This window comes from Amblyraja radiata, chromosome 8, assembly GCF_010909765.2.
Source record: "Amblyraja radiata isolate CabotCenter1 chromosome 8, sAmbRad1.1.pri, whole genome shotgun sequence".
NCBI lineage: Eukaryota > Metazoa > Chordata > Chondrichthyes > Rajiformes > Rajidae > Amblyraja > Amblyraja radiata.
The window spans coordinates 64925533-64949965 of record NC_045963.1 but is presented as its reverse complement, the minus strand read 5'-3'; the positions used below and the strand labels follow the sequence as shown (position 1 = coordinate 64949965).

The window sequence follows — 24433 nt, the reverse complement described above, 5'->3', positions numbered from 1 at the left end:
ACCATACCTAGGTCCATATCCCTGCCCTCTCCCCGTAGCCCCTTATCCCCTTGGCAGCTAAAAAACCATCTATTTTAGTCTTAAATATATTTAAAGTTTCTGCTTCCACTGCTCCCTGGGGCAGTGAATTCCATAAATTAACCACCCTCTGGGTGAAGAAGTTCTTCCTCATCTCAGTTTTAAAAGAGCCCCCCCTTATTCTGCAACTATGTCCTCTAGTTCTAGTTTCCCCGATCATTGGGAACATCCTCGGTGCATCCACCCGATCAAGGCCCCTCACGATCTTATATGTTTCAATGAGATCGCCTCTCATTCTTCTAAACTCCAAAGAGTAGAGTTCCAGCCTACTTAACCTTTCCTCATATGTCAATCCCCTCATTGCAGGAATTAATCTTGTAAACCTTCGCTGCACTGCCTCCAGGGCTAGTACATCCTTTCTTAAATATGGACCCCAGAACTGTACACAGTATTCCAAATGTGGTCTCACTAATACTGTGTACAGCTGCAGCAAGACCTCCGTGTTTTTATACTCAATCCCCCTAGCAATAAAGGCCAAAACTCCATTGGCCTTCCTGATTGCTTGCTGCACCTGCATACTAACTTTTAGTGATTCATGTACTAATACCCCTAGATCCCTTTGCGTTGCATTACAACGCAGCTCCTCCTCATTTAGAAAATAACTTGCCCTATCATTTTTTTTCCCAAAGTGAATGACTTCACATTTATTAGTATTAAATTTCATCTGCCAAGTTGTTGCCCACTCACCTAGCTTATCTATATCCTTTTGCAGACTCTTCCTATCCTCCTCATCCCCTACTTTTCCTCCCATTTTTGTATCGTCCGCAAATTTTGATATATTACACTTGGTTCCCTCCTCCAAATCATTTATATAAATTGTGAACAACTGGGGTCCCAGCACCGACCCTTGCGGAACCCCGCTAGTTACCGGTTGCCATCCCGAGTATGAACCATTTATCCCCACTCTCTGCTTCCTATTTGTTAGCCAATCCTCTACCCATGCTAATATATTACCCCCAATCCCATAATTTTTTATTTTTAGCAATAGTCTCTTATGTGGCACCTTGTCAAAAGCCTTTTGGAAGTCCAAGTATACCACATCCACCGGTTCCCCTTTATCCACCCGGGTTGTTACTTCCTCAAAGAATTCGAGCAGATTCGTTAAACAGGACTTCCCCTTCACAAAACCATGCTGGTTCTGTCCGATGAAGTCATGTTTATCCAAGTGCCCCGTTAGTGTTTCTTTAATAATTGTCTCTAACATTTTACCCACCACCGATGTTAGACTAACCGGTCTATAGTTACCCGCCTTCTGTTTACTTCCTTTTTTAAATATAGGTGTTACATTGGCCATTTTCCAATCCACTGGGACCGTTCCTGCCTCCAGGGAGTTTTGGAAAATTATCACCAATGCATCCACAATCCCCACCGCTATCTCCCTCAAGACCCTTGGATGTAATCCATCAGGCCCAGGGGATTTATCCTCCTTCAGTCTCATTAATTTCCCTAGTACCACCTCCTTGGTGATCTTAATAGTATTTAGCTCCTCCATTCCTACCGCCCCCTGTTTATCCAGCGTTGGAATATTTTTTGTGTCTTCTATGGTGAAGACTGATACAAAATACTCGTTTAATGCCTTTGCCATTTCCATGTTCCCCACCAACAACTCTCCAGTCTCACCCTCCAATGGACCAACGTTCACCTTAGCCACCCTTTTTCTTTTTATATAGCTATAAAAACTCTTACTATTAGTTTTTATGTTGTTCGCTAAATTCCTTTCATAGTCTATTTTCCCCGTCTTAATTAATCTCTTAGTTATTTTTTGCTGACCTTTAAATGCTTCCCAATCCTCTACCCTCCCACTATCTCTGGCTACCTTATATGCCCTTGCCTTCAGCCGAATACTATCCTTTATAGTTTTACTGAGCCATGGCTGACTGTTCTTACCCTTACCCCTTTTTTTCTTCATAGGAATAAATTTTTCTTGAAGGTTATACAGTATACCCTTAAACGTACACCACTGCTCATGTACCGTCTTATTCTTGAGTCTGCTATCCCAGTCAACTTTGATCAGCTCAGTCCTCATACCTTCATAATCCCCCTTATTTAGACTAAGCACCCTAGCCTGAGTTTCAACCTGCTCCCCTTCTATTTGAATATGGAATTCGACCATATTGTGGTCACTTGTTCCCAACGAGTCCCTAACTATGACATTTTTAATTAATCCTGCTTCATTACACAGGACCAGATCCAAGATTGCCTCCCCCCTTGTCGGTTCTGTGACATACTGTTCTAGGAACCCGTCTCTAATACATTCTATAAACTCTTCCTCTAGTCTACCCTGCCCAGTTTGGTTTGCCCAATTAATATGAAAATTGAAGTCCCCCATGATTACAGCAGTTCCCTTTTTACATGCGTCAACTATTTGCAGATTTATGTTCTGACTAACAGCGTCACAGCTATTTGGAGGTCTATAAATTACACCCACTAGTGTTTTTTTCCCCTTATTATTCTCTATCTGTACCCAAGCTGTTTCACTATCCTGATCCTTCAACGCAATATCCTTCCTCTCTATTGCCGTTATTCCCTCCCTTATTAAAAGGGCCACCCCTCCTCCCTTTCTTTCCTGTCTATCTTTCCTAATTGTCGAGTACCCCTCTATATTTAACTCCCAGTCCTGATCCCCTTGCAGCCATGTCTCCGTAATGGCCACGATATCATAACTATATATACTTAATTGCACCGTTAATTCATTTATCTTATTACGAATACTCCGTGCATTTAGATAAAGCACTTTCAGATGATTTTTACTACCCTTCCTTTCCGTTTTTGCCCCTTTTACATCTAGAGCTTTATCTTCACACATTCTGTCTCCTGTCTCATTTTGACTTACCGCTTCCCCACTGATACCCTGCTCTATTTCCTCTACCCCTGCCGTTATTACCCCCCTTGATACCTCCCCCCCGCTACTTAGTTTAAAGACCTCTCTACTGCCCTAGTTATATGATTTGCCAGGACCCCAGTCCCAGCACCGTTCAGGTGAAGTCCGTCCTTACAGAACAGATCCCCCCTGTCCCAGTACTGGTGCCAGTGGCCCAAGAAACCAAACCCATTATTCCCACACCAGTCTTTGAGCCACGCATTTAGCTTTTTAATTTTACGTACCTTCGCCGATTTGGCCCGTGGCTCAGGTAGCAATCCGGAGATCAGTACCCTCGAGGTTCTGCTTTTTAATTTATTCCCTAACTGCTCAAACTCCTTCAGCAGATCCTCCTTCCTCGTCCTTCCTATGTCATTGGTCCCCACATGGACCACGACCACTGGATCCTCCCCCTCCCACTGCAAATTTCTCTCCAGCATCGCAGAGATATCCTTAACCCTAGCACCGGGTAGGCAACACAGCCTTCGGGACATGTTCTGCTGGCCGCAGAGAACCTTATCTACCCCCCGAATAATACTATCCCCTATCACTACGGCATTTCTTCTAACTCCCCCCTCTTGAATGGCCTCCTGATCCACGGTGCTGCAGCCAGGTTGCTCATCCCTCCCACAGCCCCTGATCCCGTCCTTACATTGAGTAAGAGCCTCGGTCATGCTCGTCAGGGACAAGGGCTGTGGCTCCTGCCGCATCTCCTCCTGGTTCCCCCTACCTGCCTTGCTTATGGCCACACCTTCCTTTCCTTGCTCACTGCCTACTGAATTAGTTAAACTGGTCGGTGTGACCATCCCCTGGCACAAAACATCCAGGTAATACTCCCCCTCCCTGATGTACCGCAGCGTATGAAGTTGGGTCTCCAGCTCATCAATGCGGAGCTGGAGTTCCTCTAGCCTCAAACACTTACTGCAGCTGTAGGGATCTTCTACATCAATGGTGTCGACAAATTCCCACATCTCGCAGTATTGGCACATCTCCTGACCGCCCATCTTATATAAGTAATTAACTGGTCCTATTTAAGAATCCCCTACTGTATTGATACACCCCTTATTTATATAATCCTACCTCCTATAAATGGGAAAGTACTCACCCCAGCCGTAAATTACCTACTGGTTTGGCTGTCTAGTGGTAATTCCTTCCGCTCTTCCTATCTGGTCCACTGCTCCCTTGCAGTGCGTGGCAAACCTCTTTGCCTCTGTTAGTCTCTGTTAGTCTCTCGAGTCTCTCGAGCCGCGGCTCCGTCCGTCCTCCCTCGGCGACAGCACCTGTGGCACCGCGGTCGTGACGTCCCTTCCGTTCCTGCAGAGCCTTCCTGTCCTGGGCGGAGTCTGCAGCTAACTGTGTGCTCCCATTCGACACCCCACCCCCCTTATTCAGTTTAAAACCACCCGTGTAGCAGTGGCAAACCTGCCTGCCAGAATGCTGGTCCCACACCTGTTAAGATGCAATCCGTCCCTTTTGTACAGTTCCCCCTTACCTCAAAACAGATCCCAGTGATCTAAGAATCTAAATCCCTGCCCCGTGCACCAGTTCCTCAGCCACACGTTCAGGTCCCGTATCTCCCTGTTCCTGCTCTCGCCAGCACGAAGAACTGGAAGCAAACCAGAGATAACAACCCTGGAGGTCCTGCTTTTCAGCATTTTTCCGAACTCTCTAAAGTCACGCTGCAGAATATTCATCCACTTCTTTCCGACATCGTTTGTGCCGACATGCACTACCACTTCCGGATGTTCACCTTCGCCCTTGAGGATTTTCTGCACTCTGTCCGTGACATCCTGGATCCTGGCACCAGGAAGGTAGCACACCATCCTCGCATCCCGTCTGTTGCCGCAGAAACCCCTGTCCGTTATTAAAGGATGTTCCTTTAGGAACACGATGAGGAGAAATGGTGTTAGTCAGGGGGTGGTGAATCTATGGAATTCTGCCACAGAAGGCTGTGGAGGCCATCAATGGATATTTTTAAGGCAGAGATAGATAGATTCTTGATTAGTACGGGTGTTAATGGTTATGAGAAGAAGGCAGGAGAATGGGGTTAGGAGGGAGAGATAGATCAGCCATGATTGAATGGCAGAGCGGACTTGATGGACCGAATGGCCTAATTCTATCAATTATGATCTTATGAAAGCTGCCTTCCTCACCTCACAGACCGACTGCGGGAGTGACAGTGTTTGGCCAGTGAGTGCTGATGTGACTCGTGGTTTACTGAAATGATATCACCTCCAGCAATTTCCTGGAACATTTCATCGATCAGCAGCTGATATCCACTCACAACCCAGATGCAAATTAAATGCTCCGCTTGCTCCCTAATTTGTAGTCAACGACAGTAAGAACTCGATGACCTCAGCTGCCCTGATGCAAGGATTACGGACAGAATCAATTAATGGGGAGCGGCAAGTGAAATGAGTGACATATGGAATCATTGAACAGCTAACCTGAATCATCTGGCTCCTGAATTAATCAAAGGAGAGGGTCGTTCGGAGCTCACTGGAAGGGGAGCACAAGTTATTAAAGGGAGATTTTGTTAAATAGTCATAAGGTCATAAGGAATATGAGTAGGCCCATCATGGCCGATCTATCTCTTCATCCTAACCCCATTCTCCTGCCTTCTCCCCATAACCTCTGACACTGGTACTAATCAAGAATCTATCTATCTCTGCCTTAAAAATATCCACTGACTGCCCCCACAGCCATCCGAGGCAAAGAATGTGACAGATTCACCACCCTCTGACTAAAGAAATTCCTCCTCATCTTCTTCCTAAAAGAAAGAAATGTGTTTTTCTTTTGTTCATCATTCAGAGTATTGGTGGCAAGGGCAGGTTTGCAGCCCACCTCTAATTGCCCCTTCAAGGGCTGCAGATTTGATGTGCAGTGAATTGGTGGCAGCGTGATTAGCAAAGCAGAGGGAACACACTGGAAGTAATTGTATGAAGAAATGGACAGAGATTGCTGGAAACACTCAGCAGGATGGGCAGCGTCCATGGTGAGAGAAACAGGGGTCAATGCTTTAGGTTGATGCTTCCCTGTCAGAATCCTCTGGCAAATAGGGGAGGTGGAGGGAAAGTGGGCGAGGTCCCACCAGAAAGTGCATGGACAGGGTGGACACCAAAGATTCCAGTCAGACATCGCCAGACCTTTCAAAGGGATTTGGATGCCCACACACATGGCTGTGGGCAGAAGAAGGGGTAGACAGCTCAGTCAGGATAGATAATGGAACCTTCCTGTCCATGGTGGGGGGAGGGGGGAGGGGGGGGGGGTGATATGGAGAGATAGACATAGATTGGGCTGTGTGGAGCCAGCATAGACCCAACAGCTGAACATTGAGTGACTTCCTCCTGCCACACTACAAGTAAGGTAACACTAGTACCGATGCCGGTATGAAGGAGTTGGTGCAGAATGGTGCACTAACTAATCGTTCAGTTGTAAATTGGTGAGACCACACTTGGAGCGTTGTGTTCAGTTTTGATCACCCTACTCCAAGAAAGATTCCATTAAGCTGAACAGAGGGGCAGAGAAGATTTATGAGGGTGTTGTCGGAACTGGATTTTTTTGCAACAGAGAGTGATGTGTGCCTGGTTCGTATTGCCAAGGGTGGTGGTGGAAGCAGATACCACAGTGACATTTAAGGTGCTTTTAGATAGGCACAGGGATGTGCAGGGAATGGAGGAATATGGATTACATACAGGCAGAGAAAATTAGTTTAACATAGAACGTCACCTATTCCTTTTCTTCAGAGATGCTGCCTGACCCGCTAAGTTACTCCGGCATTTTGTGTCTATCTTAGAAAATTAGTTTTTTTTAGTTTTACAGATACATTGCGGAAACTGGCCCTTCGGCCCACCGAGTCCGCGGCGATCAGTGATCCTCGCACACTAACACTATCTTGCACGCTAGGAACAATTTATAATTTTACTGAAGCCAATTAAGCTACAACTGCACGTCTTGGAGTGCAGGAGAAACCGGTGCATCCAGAGAAAACCCACGCTGTCACGGGGGAGAAAATACAGACAGCACCTGTAGTCAGGATCGAACCTGGAACTCTGGCACTGCAAAGCAGCAACTATACCGCTGCGCCACTGTGCCACAGTTTTACTTGGTTGCCCATTTATCCTAGATATTGTGGGCTGAAGGGTCTTTCCTGTACTGTACTGTTCTGAGACTGACTCCCAGAAGCTCAGCAGGACTGCAGACCTGTTGCACTATTATCCTGACAGCATCTCGCCACTATCCCTGATAACGGGAACGAGTGGAGTTAGCTGTTCCAGATGGGGACCACGCCATGGAGATGTGGCTTCCAGCCCAGCACTGTTGCCCAGCACCCCCACCCACTGCTTAGTGTGGCCCCGAAGCTGCGGCCCGAGGTGCGGGCAAGAAGTACTCGGTCTCAGGGGGTTAACTCCATCAGGTTCAGGCTTTGATGCCGACCGCCTATCGGAGCTGACTGTGGCTTGCTCCAATCAGGCGATGGGGCTGTGATGTAATGAGCCGGAGACTGGGAACTGGTCCGGAGACAAGGAGCTGGTCCAGACACATCACCCTCTGCTTCTTTGGAGGCCGGCAGCTGCGGTAAGTGGGAGCAGGGCAAAAGGCAAGCGATTGATCCTGACTGGTGCTTTGCCGGGGTTTTGCGGTGAAATGCAACCAGTCGCTATCTTTGCAATTGCAAGGGACGTGAGCGATTTCCATTGATAACAATAGCTCGATTACTCCACGTCATTGTACACCAATGCAGTTGTGATTTTTTTTTGCATAAGTCCATGCTTTGATGAAATATGTTTTGCATGCTTTTGTGGTATTGTTAACATGAGTGATTTTTTTTTAATAGAGAAATTGAGCAAAGATTTATTTAAAATTACCAGTCCCTGAAATTTATGCTGGATGGAGATTCTAGAGACTGTCATTTGGTTTAAAAATGTAATAAAGTGGAATAATGCATGCTACGAGGTGTCTGTACTGCTGGGTGGAGGACTGGACTTTGACGCATTCATCCTTGTGTTGCGTCTGCGGGGAGATGGTGGAATGTTAAGCTATCTGGCTTTAAAAACACACGGTAACTAATCTGATTATTTTTTTTAATTGTACTGTGTCTCGCTGTAGAACACGGGAGGAGGGTGGTAGTGCGTTCCTGCGAGGGCGGATGGATGGGCAAAGAGTCTGTGTCTGTGTCCCACACCTTTTGTCAGCTGCCTGTCTCGATCGGTGAGCGCCATCCACTAAATTGGTGCCTCCTCCCCCCAACACCCGCCCTCTGACCGATCTCATCGTGAGTTACAACAGGGTGGACAAGGGAGGGTCTTCCCATCGCCACCGGCCAGGCTGTCTGGAAACAGAGGGTCGCAATTCACCCGAATAAGGGCAGGCTGTTCAGGACTGAGATTAAGAGAAATTCCATCGCAAGGAGAAGGGTGGGGAGGGTGAAAGGAGAGGGGAGAGGAGAGGGGGAGTGGGTGGTGGGGAGGATGTAAGTGGATGGTGGGGAGGGAGTGATGTGGGGAGGAAGGGGTGGGGGAGAAGGAGAAGGGTGGAGAGGAAGGATGGGGGGAAGGAGAAGGGTGGAGAGGAAGGAGGGAGGGAGGGGGGGGAGGGGGGGGAGCGAGGGTGGGGGGTGGGAGGAAGGGGTGGATGGAGGAAGAGAATGTCGAGCCCCCAGCGGCTGAATACATTTGAGACAGGAATCAGTGGGTGTTAATCGGATAATTAAAGGTGTGGGGTGTGTGCAGGATAGTGGCATCGCGGTAGATCAGCTGTCATCTCTCTGAACAAAACACGAGCGGCTGTCAGGGAAGTGGACGGGGACTGGCCATTTCCTTTCCCAGATGCTTAGTCCCGCCAGCAGTTTGTTTTTCTAACTCCAGCATCTGCAGTGTCGTTTGTGTCTTTGGGCGTCGGGAGAGTGTAGGAGGCGACTGCGGTTTCTGTTGACAATGTCCCAGTGCTCACGGCGTCACTCGCCGTGTCTGAGGTTCATGCCGCTCCCTGAGATCCAGAGGAGAAGGACCACCGCTCTCTGTATTATTGCCAGAGATTCTCCATTCATCCCGGGTCGGATTAGGGGTGTGGTCGTGGACTGGGGCTTGACCGGGCTGGGCATGGGGCAATGTGGGCTCCACACTGTGCAGTTACCGCCTGCCAAATTACTGAGAAGTCCAGTTCAGACACTCGGCTGTCTCTGGTTCAGCCACACCCAGCCACACACATTCAATATGTAGCCTGTTCACACCCAACCCTTGGGCACTGTTTATTTCATGTAGGTAGACACAAAATGCTGTCGTAGCTCAGCGGATCAGGCAGCATCTGCTGGAAAAGTCGGATGGGTGACGTTTCGGTTCGATATCCTTCTTCAGACTGGGAAGTCCAATCAAGACACCAGCTTACCTCTGGATCGGCAACACCCAGTCAATATTCAACAAATAGCCCTAAACTGCTCTCATCCAGCCCCTAGGAACAGTTTATTTCAAGTAGTGTTCTTATTCTGCTGAAGGATATGTTCACTGTAGCCAAATGACACCCTACTAGACAGGGATGGGTGGTTTAGAGGCTGAATTACGTCCCCTCTACACTGTCCCATCACACCCTCTCGGGGTAAGATATAGAGTGAAGCTCCTTCTGCACTGCCCCATCACACACTTCTGGATTAGACACTGACTGAATCTTTCTCAACGCCCTCTACTCCCTCTCATCACCCCCTCCCAGGTTTAGACACTGAGTGAAGCTTCCTCTGTATCATCCAGTCACACAATCCCAGGGCTAGACACCGAGAAGCTTCCTCCACCATCCCATCGCACTGTCCCAGACACTGAGAGATGCTCCCTCTACATCATCCCATCACCCCCTCCCAGGACATGGGTTGATGGGTTGCTGACCCAAGCCAGCCATAGAAGGAAGATTGTTCCCAATGTTGGGGAAGTCCAGAACAAGGGGTTACAGTTTCAGGATAAGGGGGAAATCTTTTAGGACCGAGTTGAGAAAAAAATAATTCACACAGAGAGTGGTGAATCTCTGGAATTCTCTGCCACAGAAGGTAGTTGAGGCCAGTTCATTGGCTATATTTAAGAGGGAGTTAGATGTGGCCCTTGTGGCTAAAGGGATCAGGGGGTATGGTGAGAAGGCGGGTACAGGATACTGAGTTGGATGATCAGCCATGATCATATTGAATGGCGGTGCAGGCTCGAAGGGCCGAATGGCCTACTCCTGCACCTATTTTCTATGTTTTCTATGTTTCTATAGTTTGGACACTGAAAACACATGTCACTTGTTTATCCCATTAGATGCATTCGAGCAGAAATACACAGCCAGCTTCTTTCCTCCCAATTCTCCACAGCTTGTTGAATGTCTCTCTTTCCATTGTTGAAGCCTACCGAGGGGCTTGTGAATCAAGTGAACCTCCTTTGCAGATTGTTTCATATGGGTCCTGAACTGCAATGAGCGTCATTCAGTAGCCTGAGGGCCTTTCTCAGGGTAGACTGACAAACGCTTCCCAATGACTGCTCAACCCGGCAACTGACACACTCTGCTACTAAACATTAGGTGCCCATCCATATAAATCCCATTTTGCAGCACTTGGTCCATAGTCTTTGATGACTTGGCAATTGAAGCACTCGTTGAGATGCTCCTTGACCACCCCTCCGGCATTGCATTCCAGATTCCATCCACAATCTGGTCCTTGCCAAGGGTTTTAGATGCCTGATTTATGGGGTAAACCAGTTATAGAGTCATACAGCACAGAAACAGGAACATTGGCCCCACTCACCTGTGACCATCAAGGTGCCCCATCTAAACCAGTGCCATTTGCGCTGGTTTGGTCCATATCCCTCTGAACCTTTCCAATCCATGTACCTATCCAAATGTTTTTAAAATATTGTTATTGTACCTGCCTCAACTACTTCATCTAACAGGTTGTTTCACATATCAACTACCAACTGAATGGAAAGTTGCTCCTCAGGTTCCTCTCTCTTAAACCTATGCCCTCAAGTTCTTGATTTCCCAAAGCTGGGGGAAACGGCTCACCATTCGCCCTACCTATTCTGTACACCTGTATAAGATCACACCTCGGCCTCCTGCACTCCAAGGAATAAAGTCCTAGACTGCCCAATCTCTCCTAATAGCTCAGCCCATAAAGTCCTGCACCATCCTCATCAATCCTCTCTGAACCCTTTCCAGCTTAAAGTTATACCTTCAACCCCTGCTCTTGTATTCTATGTCCCATATGCCTTATCCATGAACTTATCTATCTGCACTGCCATCCTTTAAGATTGTTGGACTTGTACTTCAAAGTCCCTTTGTTCTTTGATAGTCCCTGGAGCCCGACCATTCACTGTTCAGCTCTTCCCTGCACACACTTCAAAAAATGCATCATCTCAAAGGTTTCAAAAGCATTTCATTGTCACATGTGCTAATTAAGGTACAGCGATATGCGAATTACCATAAAGCCATACCAAAAAAAAAAAGCAACAAGAGACATTAATACATAAAAGTTAACATAAACAGCGGATTCCCCACATTCCTCACTGTGATGGAAAGTAAAAGGTTCAAACTTCTTCCACTTCATTTCTCCCGCGGTCGGGGCAGTCAAACCACCCGTCGGGGCGATCAAAACTCCTGCAGCCGGCGGTCGCAAGCATCAGAATTAAAATCTGCCATTTCTTTGCCCATCTTCCCAAATGACCAATATATCATTCTGTAACCCAAGATAATCTGCACTATCATCAATACCACCAATTTTGTGTCTGAAGAAGGGTTTCGGCCCGAAACGTCGCCTATTTCCTTCGCTCCATAGATGCTGCGGCACCCGCTGAGTTTCCCCAGCAATTTTGTGTACCACCAATTTTGTTGTAGTCTGCAAATGTATTGTTCACGCCGCCTGCATTCACATACGAATTGTTCATGTATTAACACAGTAATGATCCCAGTGTTCATCCCTGCAGCGCACCACAGGTGCCCATTGATGAAAACAACCCTCTACCAGCCCTATGCCCTGGCATTCCCAGCCCCTGACTATCCAATGACTCTTCTGAAAATAATTCAGTTTACCAAGAGTTAATACAAAGCAACCTCCCACCTTTGCAAGAATCTATATATTTTTTTCTCTGAAGACATGCTGTTGAGCTCGGTGATGAAAGTATCACGTCTGCACCAAAGATGATTCGGGGAGGGTTCGCTGTGGGAGATGTTTGGTTGAGGCAGAGGTTTGGTGCTGTTCTGGGTTAGGGAAGGGCGTGAAGCTGGACTGTGCGGGGAAATGTGATCTCATCCCAGGATGACATCACGGCCTCTCTAGCAACACCCCAGGCCAAAGTAGGGACTGCAGGGTCCCTCCCAATCCCCATCAGCAAAAGCCATCTATGGCCCATGAAGCTGACGCCTGGTCCAGCAGGATTTGGCCCAGCCCTTCTCGCCCACAGCCTGGTGATGAAATGAGACTTCAATGTAAAGATCAGGTTCGAGAGTGGAGACGAGGCTTGCATTTTCTCGGTACATTTTGAGAATGTGGACCAAGGTGTGAGGAGACACAAGAAACAATGAACAATCTGCTCAGTAGATCGAGCAGCATCTTTGTGTTGGGGTGGGTAGATGGTGAGAATGATGGTCAACATTTCTGGGCTAAATCCTACATCAGAACCACCTTGGAAATGGAGACTGCCTCCAATAAGTGAAGCACTTCAAAGTCACAGGTTTACAGGCTAATTGCTGGTATAATTGTAAATTGTCACTAGTGTGTGTAGGGAAGTGCTACTGTGCAGGATTCACTAGTCGGTGCGGACTAGGTGGGCTGAAGGGCCTATTTCCGCACTGTTTCCCTAAACTAAACTGAACACGTTAGGAGCCAGAGGAGGTGAGTAGGTTGTGGGAAGTTGTGGCTGAGATCCTCACTGGAGTCAGGGAAAATGGGGCAGTGGAGGAGCGCTGCAGTTTGGAGAACCCAGGACAAGGCTAAACCTCCAATCTCCTCCAACACAGACTGAGGGACAGTATGACAACTAATCAACAACTGTTGTTGTACAACAGAGATGGGACTCGTCCTCATGAACCGGCCATCTGGAGGCAGGAGGAGGCTATTCAGCCCTTCAGACCCACTCCTCGTATGCAGACCTCTGTGAGGTTAAAATCAATCCTCTCATTTTGAGATGCTGAAAACCCAGACAGGATTTGTGACAAGAGATTTGGCTGTGCATTCACTCTCTCCCCCGGCCATACCATTCTCCCTCCCCCACCCCCCTCCCCTGCCGCGTAACTCTACCACCCGCCTTCCCCCTGCTGCAACACTCCCCCACCCCCTCCCCCATGACACTATTCCCCCACGCACCACTCCCCCACCCCCTCTCCCCCTGCCGCGCCTCTCCTCCACACCCTCCCCCACCGCACCTCTCCCCCACCCCCTCCCCCTGCCTCTCCTCCACCCCCTCCCCCGCCGCACCTCTCCCCCACCCCCTCCCCCTGCCTCTCCACTCCCCTCCTTGCAGCATCATTTCCCCCCCCGTCCCAACTGAGCTGGGCTGGGCTGAAGCTGGCCGGAGCAATGGGTCAGCAGCACAATGACTGGGAACACAGCTGGAACTGCTCACCCGTCGCCTCTGCACAGCTGGTGGGTCATGGTCCTAAAACCCACCTTTGCATAGCTGGGGGTCCCTGGAACCCACCTCTGCACAGCTGGAGAGTAGGACCCAAGAACCTATCCCTGGCCATCTGTATAGCCAGGTACCCTGGAATGCAGCGACTTGTGGAAGCAACCCAGACCATTGCACGAACCAACCTCCCATCCATTGACTCCATTTATAGCTCGCACTGCCTCAGTAAGGCCAGCAGCATAATCAAGGACGAGTCGCACCCTGGCCACTCCATATTCTCCCCTCACCCATCAGGCTACAGGTATAGAAGTATGAAAGTGCACACCTCCAGATTCAGGGATAGTTTCTTTCCAGCTGTTATCAGGCAACTGAACCACCCTCCATAACTAGGAAGCAGTGCTGAACCACTCATTGGTGACAGACTATATTTGGTAGACATAAATGCTGGAGAAACGCAGCAGGTGAGGCTGCGCTGCCCACTGTCTCCGCCTCTTCCTTACTTCTTCCCGCTCCCCCAACCCCCACGTCAGTCTGAAGAAGGATCTCGACCCGAAACGTCACCTATTCCTTCGCTCCATAGATGCTGCCTCACCCGCTGAGTTTCTCCAGCATTTTTGTCTACCTTCAATTTTTCCAGCATCTGCAGTTCTTACTTGAATACTGAGTTGGATGATCAGCCATGATCATATTGAATGGCAGTGCAGGCTCGAAGGGCTGAATGGCCTACTCCTGCACCTAATTTCTGTGTTTCTATGTTTCTATGAACATTCAGACTATTTTTGATCAGACTTTGCTGGCTTTATCTTGCAATAAACATTATTCCCTAATCACGTATCTATACACTGTGAATGGCTCGATTGTAATCATGTGTATTGTCTTTCTGCTGGCTTGTTAGCATGCAACAAAATGTTTACACTGTACTTTGGTACACGTGACAATAAACTAAACTGAACTGAACTGAAGCATCTAATGCCTTTCTGTCTACAGTAAGGGGGTCCCACATCCAAATATAATGTATTCTCTGTACAGTAATGGACTGTAATTGGGGCTGTTAACCTGCTTAACAGCTTAACACCTGTTCTCTCTGCTGGGTGCCTGTTCCATCTATTTACTGAGGACTTCAAGTCTCCCTGCGGTCGTGACCAGCGGGATCTATCCTGGATGTTACTGGATCTTCTGACTTTGCCAGCACTTCACTCTCTCTTTCTTTCCCTCCCAAGGTTGTCGCGTGAACCCCATCCTCCGCTGTTCTCCGCTGTGGTTTGAGTTCCATTTTGGTCACCATGTCGCTGTCTGGTACGTATCGTCCTGTTCTCCCAACAAGCTCCCACCTCAGGCATTGTTTCACCCAGACCTGCACACACCGTCATAGACGGCTGTGGAGGCCAAGTCATTGGGTATTTCTAAGGCACAGATTGATCAGTAGGAGTGTTGGGGGGTATGGGGAGAAAGCACGAGAATGGGGTTGAGGGAAACATAGATCAGCCACGATTGTATGGTGAAGTAGACCTGATGGGCCGTATGGCCTAATTGTGCTCCTATAACTTATGAACATGAATCTCCCTCTGTTTGTTTCTGGGCCTGGCCAAGATGGCCATTTGTTGGTCCAGGCAGTAGGCAATCGAGGGTTGTACCCAAGTCCCTGCTCCTCTTCCAGGCCTATGTCCAAGCCCGCGTTTCCCTGGCGAAGGAACATGTGGCATCCATGGGGATTTTAAGGCTTCTGTGAACGTTGGGCGCTGCGTGGCTCGAGTGCATCATGGGTACGGCTGACAATTTTATAATAACAATTACAACACGGAAACAGGCCATCTCAGCCCTTCTAGTCCGATGTTGGCAAACTGCATGCATAGCAGTTTTGATCAATGTGGTATCTTGTAAACTGTAAATATGTAATAAAAGCTCCGTCAAAGAAACAGAACAGGTGCATCTTGAAGATGTAGTCTGATTCTTCCGCCAACACAAGTTGTGTTTTAAAAGACTGTACTTGGAGAAAGTGTCATCCACAGCCCACTCCCCTGGCTGCACTGTAACAGCAATTTCATTTCCACAGAAAAGGACACAAAGTACTGGAGTAACTCAGCGGATCAGGCTGCATATCTGGAGAACATGGGGAGGTGATGTTTTGGGTCCCTGCTTCAGACTGGTGTATCCATGCTCCCCTACATCAACTAGAGTCATAGACCGATACAGCACCTAGACTCACAACTATTTCTCCCCTCTTCCTCCCATTCCTCCTACATTCTTTCTTCTAGTTTCACAATTAAGCAACTTCAATCCATTTGTCTCACACCTTCTGTCTTTTAACCTCTGGCCGTTGTCCAACAATTTGCTTATCAAATAGCCCTCCTCATCTGTGTCAGACTATTACTTGCCAGGTTTTGTCTTGTCCCTCCTCTTCCCCCCCCCCTCCACACACAATCAATCTGAAGAAGGATCCTGACTTAAAACATCACGTTCCCCAGAGATGCTGCCTGACCTGCTGAGTTACTTCAGCAAGTGGTATCTTTTGTAAACCAGCATGTGCAGTTCCTTGTTTCTATACGTCTCTAGTCCCAACAGTACTGCAATATGAAAGTAAGCATGCAGGTACAGCATGCAGTGAAGAAAGCGAATGGCATGTTGGCCTTTATAACAAGAGGAATCGAATATAGGAGCAAAGAGGTCCTTCTGCAGTTGTACAGAGTCCTAGTGAGACTGCAGTTTTGGACCCCTTATTTGAGGAAGGACATTCTTGCTATTGAGGGAATGCAACATAGGTTTACAAGGTTAATTCCCGGGATGGCAGGACTGTCATATGCTGAGAGAATGGAGCAGCTGGGCTTGTACACTCTGGAGTTTAGAAGGATGAGAGGGTATCTAATTGAAACATATAAGATTGTAAAGGGCTAGGACACGCTAGAGGCAGGAAACATGTTCCCGATGTTGGGGGAGACCAGAACCAGGGGCCACAGATTAAGAATAAGGAGTAAGCCATTTAGAACGGAGACGAGGAAACACTTTTTCTCACAGAGAGTTGTGAGTCTGTGGAATTCTCTGCCTCAGAGGGCAGTGGAGGCAGGTTCTCTGGATGCTTTCAAGAGAGAGCTAGATAGGGCTCTTAAAAATAGCAGAGTCAGGGGATATGAGGAGAAGGCAGGAACGGAGTACTGATTGGGGATGATCAGCCATGATCACATTGAATGGCGGTGCTGGGTCGAAGGGCCGAATGGCCTACTCCTGCACCTATTGTCTATTGTCTATTGTCTATTGTCATTCACATCAGCTGAATATATGTTTGTGAGATGTAATCCCCTTGGGTGCTGACACGGCACTGTAACAGCATTTATAACATGTTAGTGGTCTTCTGTAACAAAGTCATTAATATAACCAGATGCCCTTGGCTCGGGGATGTAGGAGAGGTTTGCACAAAAATGTACAACCTTGGAGTTGTCTCAGGCATGTGGTGGAGGGTGGTATTGTTCATTTGGCCTGATCTTTCCTTCACTTTCAGCCTACAAGAAGAAGATGAAGGAACTGCCCCTTTTCAACCTACTCTGCTCCTGCTTCAACCCTGAACCACACAGTAGAACTCTCTACAAGTTTGACGGTGAGCGCTGGGGGTGGTGTTGGTGCTGCGGGCACTGCATGGAGCAGGTTAATCAGCACCGTTACTGGGTGGGAGGCTAGCACGACTACGGGACTGTTTACAGAGCTGATTCTCACTCGCCAAATGTGGACACTGTGATTTTAAACTTGATGCTTTATACTCAGAGTAAATATCGCCTCACCAATTAGTCATACAGCGAGGAAACAGGCCCTTCAGCTCAATTTGCCCACACTGGCCAACATGTCCTATATACACATAGTCCCACATGCCTGCATTTGGCTCATATCTCTCTAAACCTGTCCTATCCATGTACCTGTCTAAATGTTTATTAAATATTGTGATAGCACCAGCCTCAACTACCTCCTCCAACAGCTTGTTCCATAAACCCACGACCCTCTAAGTGAAAACGTTACCCCTCAGGTTCCTATTAAATCTTTCAACCCCTCACCTTAAATCTATTCTGGTTCTGGATTCCTCGACTCTGGGCAAGAGACTCCGTGCGTCCACCCGATCTATTCCTCTCATGTACACCTCTATAAGATCACCCCTCATCCTCCTGTGCTGTTTAGGAATAAAGTCCTAGCCTGCTCAACCTCTGCCCATAGCTTAGACCCTCGAGTCCTGACAACATCCTCGTAAATCTTCTCTGCACCATTTCCAGCTTAACATCACCTTCCCCTACATGGTGACCAAAACAACAACATGGTGACCAAACCATTCATTTCCCACTTTACTGATGAGTGGGTATAGCGAAGGGGAGCAGGAAATTGCAAAGGAAAATTCGGAAGACAAGAGGAGAGTACAGGTGTCAGCGGTTATGGGGAGAAGGCAGGAGAATGGGATTAGGAGGGAGAGATTAGATCAGCCATGATTGAATGGTGGAGTACACTTGCCGAATAGCCTAATTCTACTCCTATTCCTTATGACTATTTAAAATCTCCCTTTAATAATTTGCGCTCTCCTTCCAGTGAGCTCCGAAAGACCCTCTCCTTTGATTAATTCTACTCCTATCTCTTATGACTTATGACCTTGACATTGGGGTTGAGTACAAAGAGTCAAATCAACTTTGGGTGATGAGAAAGGTTTGACAACTTGGTGAGGAGATCACAAGAACTGAGATGGCTTTGAGAATGGCAGGGATATGGTCACTAGACCTGGGTCCCAGGGAAAGAGCTGTGTGTACGTGACCGTACCACCACGTAACAGCGTGACCCTTCTATAATAATGCACTCAGTAGAAGACACTGCACCTTGAGAAGGATTGTACAGTCACAGAACCATACAGTATGGAAACGGGACCTTTGGCCCAACTCCTCTGTACTGACCAAGATGCCCAACTGTGGTAGTCCCATTTGCTGGCATTTGGCCCATATCCGTCTAAACCTTTCCTCACCAACACCTGTCCGAATGTCTTTTAAATATTGTTATTATAATTGCCTCAATCACTTCCGTGAACAACTAATTCAATATACTTACCACCCTCTGTGTACAAAGGTTTCCACTCCAGTTCTTATTAAATTTCCCCCCCTTAAAGCTATGCCCTCTAATTCTTGACTCTAGAATTAGACTTAAAAAATATACTGTGTGCGCATTCATTCTAAATATGCCCCAGTAATTATATCCACGTCTAGGTTTACCCCTCAGTCTCCTACATACCAAGGTATAAAGTCCTAAGCTGCCCAACCTCTCTGCAGGCCAGTCCCTTAAGTCCTGGCAACATCCTCGTAAATCTTTTCTGCACTCAATGGCATCTTTCCTATAAAAGGGTGACCATATCTGAACACTATGTTCCTAAGACGGTTTCAACAACGTCCTGTGCAACTGTAACATAATGTCCCAACATATATCTGATGCCCTTTAGGTTGAAAATTAGGTGGTGTTACTGGCTTTGGGAATGTTCATCGGTGAGGTTTATAAGACTGAGAAGAACTTATGATACAGTCTAAGCAGGTTCATTCAGGAGGAAGATCAGAAGCAAATTGACACAAATATACTAAGAATATTGAGAACACTCTCCACAACAGCATCTAAAGGATCTAATGGGTCTGAATTTGTAAGGTATTTGTCGGGACTGCTTTAGTTCAGGTTATAGATACAGCGTGGAACAGGCCCTTCAGCCTGCCGAGTCCACGCCGATCAACAATCCCCGCACACAAACACTATACCACACACACTAGGGACAATTTACAATTTTGCCAAGCCAATTAGCCTACAGACTTGTATGAGTTGTGGAAGGAAACCGGAGATCCTGGAGAAAACCCACGTGGTTACAGGGAGAACGTACAAACTCTGTGCATAGAGCACCCGTAGTCAGGATCAAACTAGCGCTGTAAGGCAGCAACTCTACCGCTGTGCCATCATGCCGCCCCTGGTGTGGTATCTCTGGCAGAAAAGAGGAGGTGCGCTGCACTGTGGGATAGGATCGAGGGAGCGAATGGCTTCCTGTCCAAGAGTGATGCTGATGACCAACAAGATCCCTGTGTTGCAGATCCAGCTGACCAGAACTGGTGCTTTATCTCTGACATGGAGGTGAAGGAGCTGAACAAGCGATCGTCTGGTCTGTCCTTCGAGGTCATCCTGAAGCCGCCATCCTTTGACGGGGTTCCAGAATTCCACACGGCACTCCCAAAAAAACGGGACCCGTCCCTGGAGGAGATTCAGAAAAAACTGGAGGCAGCTGAGGAAAGGAGGAAGGTAGGATGGCAGTAACGTGGAATAGCGGTAACAGAAGATCTGACCGGGTTCTGGGTTAAGATGCCTGGAGGCTGACTGAGGTTTGTGCTGGGGGAGGGAGGGTAGACACCAGGGCACTGACGGGCATGTGGGGGCGACAGCCGGAGACTGGCAGAGGTCTGGGAGAGACACTGGGAGACTGACCAGGGACTGGGGAAGATGCACAACTGTCTGGTGTCTGAGTCCCTCTGGTCTGGATAGACGAATCTGGGATTCTCTGTTGGGGAGATGGTGAATTGCTCTAGAGAAATGCTCAAACGCTCTGGGGAGATGGTTGAAAGCTCTGGGGAGATGGTTAATATCTCTGGGGAGATGGTTAAAAGCTCTGGGGAGATGGTCAAACGATCTGTCCCGCTCTTACCACTGCGGGCCTTGTGTTCTTCCAGTGTCAGGAGGCGGAGCTGCTGAAGCATCTGGCTGAGAAAAGGGAACACGAGCGGGAGGTGATCCAGAAGGCCATTGAGGAAAACAACAACTTCATCAGGATGGCCAAGGAGAAGCTGGAGCAGAAGAACGAGATCCAGAAGGAGAACAGAGAGGCCCACCTGGCGGCCATGTTGGAGCGGCTCCAGGAGAAGGTGAGGTGTTCTTGTTCCTCGCTCCTGACCCTAATTGGGATGGCCATGCCCTTTCCTTTCCTTTCCCTTCCCTTCCCTTCCCTTCCCTTCCCTTCTCCGGGAAGAACCTGACTGGAAAGCACAGTGGCAGAATCGGGAAGTTCCCCTTGCTCGGGGTGGACAAGATCTATTTCCCAGTGGAGACGGCGGTGTAATGGAGATTGTCTATGCAAAGGCAAAGTATTCGTGAGTGGCTCGGAGAAAGACTTGCACCAGTTGTAACTGGTCCATGGACCTGCAGAGAATGCATTGTGCGTGGGATGGTCGAGTCCTGGCTGCTCCAGGGGATGGTCCATGAAACATCCCGAATGATGACAATACAGAGATGACTAATAACGAGAAGACAGACACAAAATGCTGGAGTAACTCAGCGGGTCATGCAGCATGTCTGGAGAAAAGGAATAGGTGACGTTTCGGGTCAAGACCCTTCTTCAGACTAAGAGTTGTGGTGGAGTGAACGAAGACGTACAGTACAACTCAGAGACGGCACCGATGGCCAAGGAGCCCACAATGGTCCATTGTTGGCTGTGGAGGGTGATAACAAAGGGAATCAAACAGTGAATCTAGCATGATATCTAGGGTGGGTGAGTGATAGAGAGGGAAAATGCAAGGATTACTTGAAATGAGAGAAAACGATATTCATAGCGCTGGGTTGTAAGCTGCCCAGGCAAATTGTGATGCTGTTCCTCCAATTTGCATGTGGCCTCACTCTGACATCGGAGGAGGCCCAGGATAGAAAGGTCCGTAGTAATTCCTACTGACCATTAAACTATGGATGCATTGGTAATGTGGGTTATCAGCTTTGGTAGATAAGGAATTGAAAATGGATTTGGTGAATTTGCAGTGACTAACCATTTAAAAACAAATTATACAAATACTTTTATTCAGGAAACAAAAACAAACATAGAAAAGGATAACACCATCAAAACTGCCTTTGTGGCAGTTTACAAAACAACAGTCATCAATTTTAAAATAACGTCATCCTCATCAGTTCTACACTCGGCCTACCGCGGTGACCAGTGTTCACAGAAGGCCTCCAAAGTCCCCGTGGACACCGCGTGTTCCCTCTCCAGGGACACGCGGGCACGAACGTAGGCCTGGAAAAGGGGCAGGCAGCCGACCCCGGTGTGGCCGTCGACTATCCTCTGCCTGGACCCGCGAATGGCCATCTTGGCCAGGTCCAGGAGCAGACCAATAGGGAGATCCCCTCCTCCATCCCGGCCCTCCCCCCCCCCCCCCGCTGTACAGGGTACCCAAATATCAAGAGCGCGGGGCTAAAATGTAGTTAAAACTTGAGGAGCAACCCCTTCAGATAGTCAAACAGGGGATGCAACCTCTCACACTCCATGTAGATGTGGAACGGGTTTCTTCCACGCCGCAGAAGTCCGTGAACCAGCTCAAGTACCTGTTACATGCCATAGCTTTGTGGAACACTCTCCACCCCAGGTCCCCGATGCAATGGGGAGGACTCTCTTATAGAGAGACCTCCACTGGGGACCGCTCCTGCCATCAGGTCAGTGACTAACCATGGGAGTGTGTGACAGGACAGCATAGAGGGCGTGTCTAACCGTATACCATGGGATTGTGTGATGAGACAGTGTAGAGGAAGCATTACTCTGTGTCTAACCCATGGCCTGAGATTACGCAATAGGACGAGGGTATAGAGGAGGTTTTATTCTGGGACGACAGATGGCACAATGGGATAAGTGTTCGGCTGGCAACGGGAAGGTAGCCGGTTCGAATCCCGCTTGGAGTGCATACTGTCGTTGTGTCCTTGGGCAAGACACTTCACCCACCTTTGCCTGTCTGTGAATGTGTGTGAGTGACTGGTGGTGGTCGGAGGGGCCGTAGGCGCAGATTTGCAGCCACGCTTCCGTCAGTCTGCCCCAGGGCAGCTGTGGCTACAGAAGTAGCTTACCACCACCGAGTGTGACTGAGGAGTGAATGAATAATGCGATGTAAAGCGCCTTGAGTATTAGAAAGGCGCTATATAAATCCCATCCATTATTATTCTGGGTCTAATCCACGCGCAGGGAATACATGACAAGATAGTGTAGAGAGAATGTCACTCTGTGCCTAATCTGTACCATGATGTGACAATGTAGAGGGAACTTTTCTCCATGTCTAACTGGACATATATGTTAGGACAGGGTGGAGGGAGTTTCACTCTGTGCCCAGGCAGTGTGTGAGGGGACAGTGTGGAGGAAGCTACACTCTGGGTCTAACCCTGGAATTATGTGATAGGATGGTGCAGAAGTTGCTTTACTTTGTAATTGACCCGTGCCCTGGGGGTGAGTGATGGGACAGGCTGGAGGAAGCTCCACTGTGTCTAACACTAGGTTTAGGTGATGGGACAGGTTGGAGGGAGCTTTAATGTGTCTAACCTTTGGTTTAGGTGATGGGACAGGGGAGAGGGAGATTCACTCTGTGTCTAACACAAGTTTATGTGATGGCACAGGTTAGCGTGAGCTTCACTCTGTGTTCACACGTTATAGGAGTAGAATTAGGCCATTTGGCCCATCGAGTCTACTCCGCACTTCAATCATGGCTGATCTCTGCCTCCTAATCCCATTGTCCTGCCTTCTCCCCATAATCATTGACACCCATTCTAATCAAGAATTTGCCTATCTCTATCCACTGACAGGCTCCACAGCCAACCCTACAGTGCCTAACCCACAGTGTCTAACACTGGGTTGATGTGATGGGACATGGGAGGTGGAGCTTCACTCTGTACCTAATATGCTCCAGGTGATGAACAACACTTCTAATAGCTGGTTATTTTATTCCAGGACAGGCGTTCAGAGGAGGTCCGAAAAAATAAAGGTCTTAGAGCCAACGCAGAGCGATAGAGGACCCTGGATTCGGGGTGATTCCAGTATAAGCTTCTCATCGAGGGTTTATTTGTAAATATTTATTCTGAACAATGTAGGCAGCCAGTTAGAGGGGGAAAAGACAGTGATTCTCAGCTCGGGGGCATGTAAACAAATGTAAACTCAATTCCTCGTGCTTGTTGCTTGGTCGTGGCCTGTTCTGGTCCAGCCCGGGTCAGGTTCAATCCAGTCCTGGCCCAGTCCGGTCCAGTATTGGCCCTGCTCCGGTCCAGTGCAGGCCTGGTATGACCTAGTCTGCCCTGTTTTGTCTCCCTCTGGCCTGGCCTGTCTGGTCCAGCATGCCCTGATCTCTTATCTGTGATCATCGCTGCAGTAAGGATTGAAACCCTTTTTTTTACATTCATTCCTACAACGTTTCCCCATTTTAAATGGAATTCCCAGCTATGGAAAGCACAAACCTGCCCCACATTCAGTGCTGTGTGTGTAGAGGGGTTGTCCCTGTCTGAGGTGTCTCAGCACCCTCTCTTCTCACGTACGACCATCTCCCACCACCCTCATCAGCTTTGATTTAACCCTTTGCTCTCACTCCCACACTCTCCTACATGGACTGAATAAGCAGTCCTTCACTCTGCACCAGTCTCAGTCCCAGTCCCACAGCATCCCCTCCTGAGTTTCCCCAAGTCCAGATCGCTCTTTCCGAAGCAGAATACACAGCCAGGAAACCTGAAACAGATCAGTAACACTCCTGGAAAGTTAGACACAAAGTGCTGGAGAAACTCAGCGGGTCAGGCAGCATCTCTGGAGAAAAAGAATGGCCGACATTTCAGGTCCTTTCTACACTCCTGGCGTGTCCCCTGCTTCTCTCTCTGCAGTCGCTGCTCGGTTTGCTGAGTGTTTTCATCTGTAATGGAAAACCAGTCAGACTGCAGATACTGCGATCTGAAACAAAAATGGAAATGCTGGAAGAACTCAGCCAGTCTGGCAGTATCTGTGGAAAGATAAAACGGTCAATGTTTCGTGCCGGGGTCCTTCCTCAGATTTGAACGAAGAGGCAGGAATTGCTCTTCAATGCCGAGTAGGTGAGGGGAGGCGGGGGAGCAAAGGACCATCTGGAGATTACTTAGATCAGGTGATAAGGGGCATGATCAC

General features: G+C 48.3%; 1 protein-coding gene and 2 long non-coding RNA genes across 4 annotated transcripts; 1 reads left to right on the top strand and 2 right to left on the bottom strand.

Annotated features, from left to right (window-relative positions):
- Nucleotides 1–546: 546 nt before the first annotated feature.
- Nucleotides 547–23977, bottom strand: LOC116976320. The gene is made up of 3 exons (XR_004412928.1): nucleotides 23871–23977; nucleotides 7487–7492; nucleotides 547–558 (listed from the first exon to the last, which is right to left on the bottom strand). It is a non-coding gene; the product is annotated as an uncharacterized LOC116976320 (long non-coding RNA).
- On the top strand, nucleotides 7413–23863 carry stmn4 (stathmin 4). Of its 2 annotated transcripts, none has more exons than XM_033026100.1 (6): nucleotides 7413–7516; nucleotides 14736–14811; nucleotides 17009–17104; nucleotides 19592–19797; nucleotides 20223–20414; nucleotides 23248–23863. In XM_033026100.1, the coding sequence occupies exons 2-6, from the start codon at nucleotides 14799–14801 to the stop codon at nucleotides 23272–23274; spliced, it is 534 nt and encodes a 177-aa protein (XP_032881991.1). In that variant the 5' UTR covers nucleotides 7413–7516; nucleotides 14736–14798; the 3' UTR covers nucleotides 23275–23863. The 2 variants fall into 2 exon arrangements, with proteins under 2 accessions (XP_032881991.1, XP_032881990.1); XM_033026099.1 differs by having other exon boundaries at nucleotides 23243–23863.
- On the bottom strand, nucleotides 9503–19998 carry LOC116976321. The gene is made up of 3 exons (XR_004412929.1): nucleotides 19988–19998; nucleotides 13145–13152; nucleotides 9503–9524 (listed from the first exon to the last, which is right to left on the bottom strand). It is a non-coding gene; the product is annotated as an uncharacterized LOC116976321 (long non-coding RNA).
- Nucleotides 23978–24433: the final 456 nt, after the last annotated feature.

Coding starts and splice junctions, on each gene's coding strand:
- stmn4 (XM_033026099.1), top strand. Junction 17,105..19,591: donor AACTCTCTACAAGTTTGACG/GTGAGCGCTGGG, acceptor CCTGTGTTGCAG/ATCCAGCTGACCAGAACTGG. Junction 19,798..20,222: donor CAGCTGAGGAAAGGAGGAAG/GTAGGATGGCAG, acceptor GTGTTCTTCCAG/TGTCAGGAGGCGGAGCTGCT.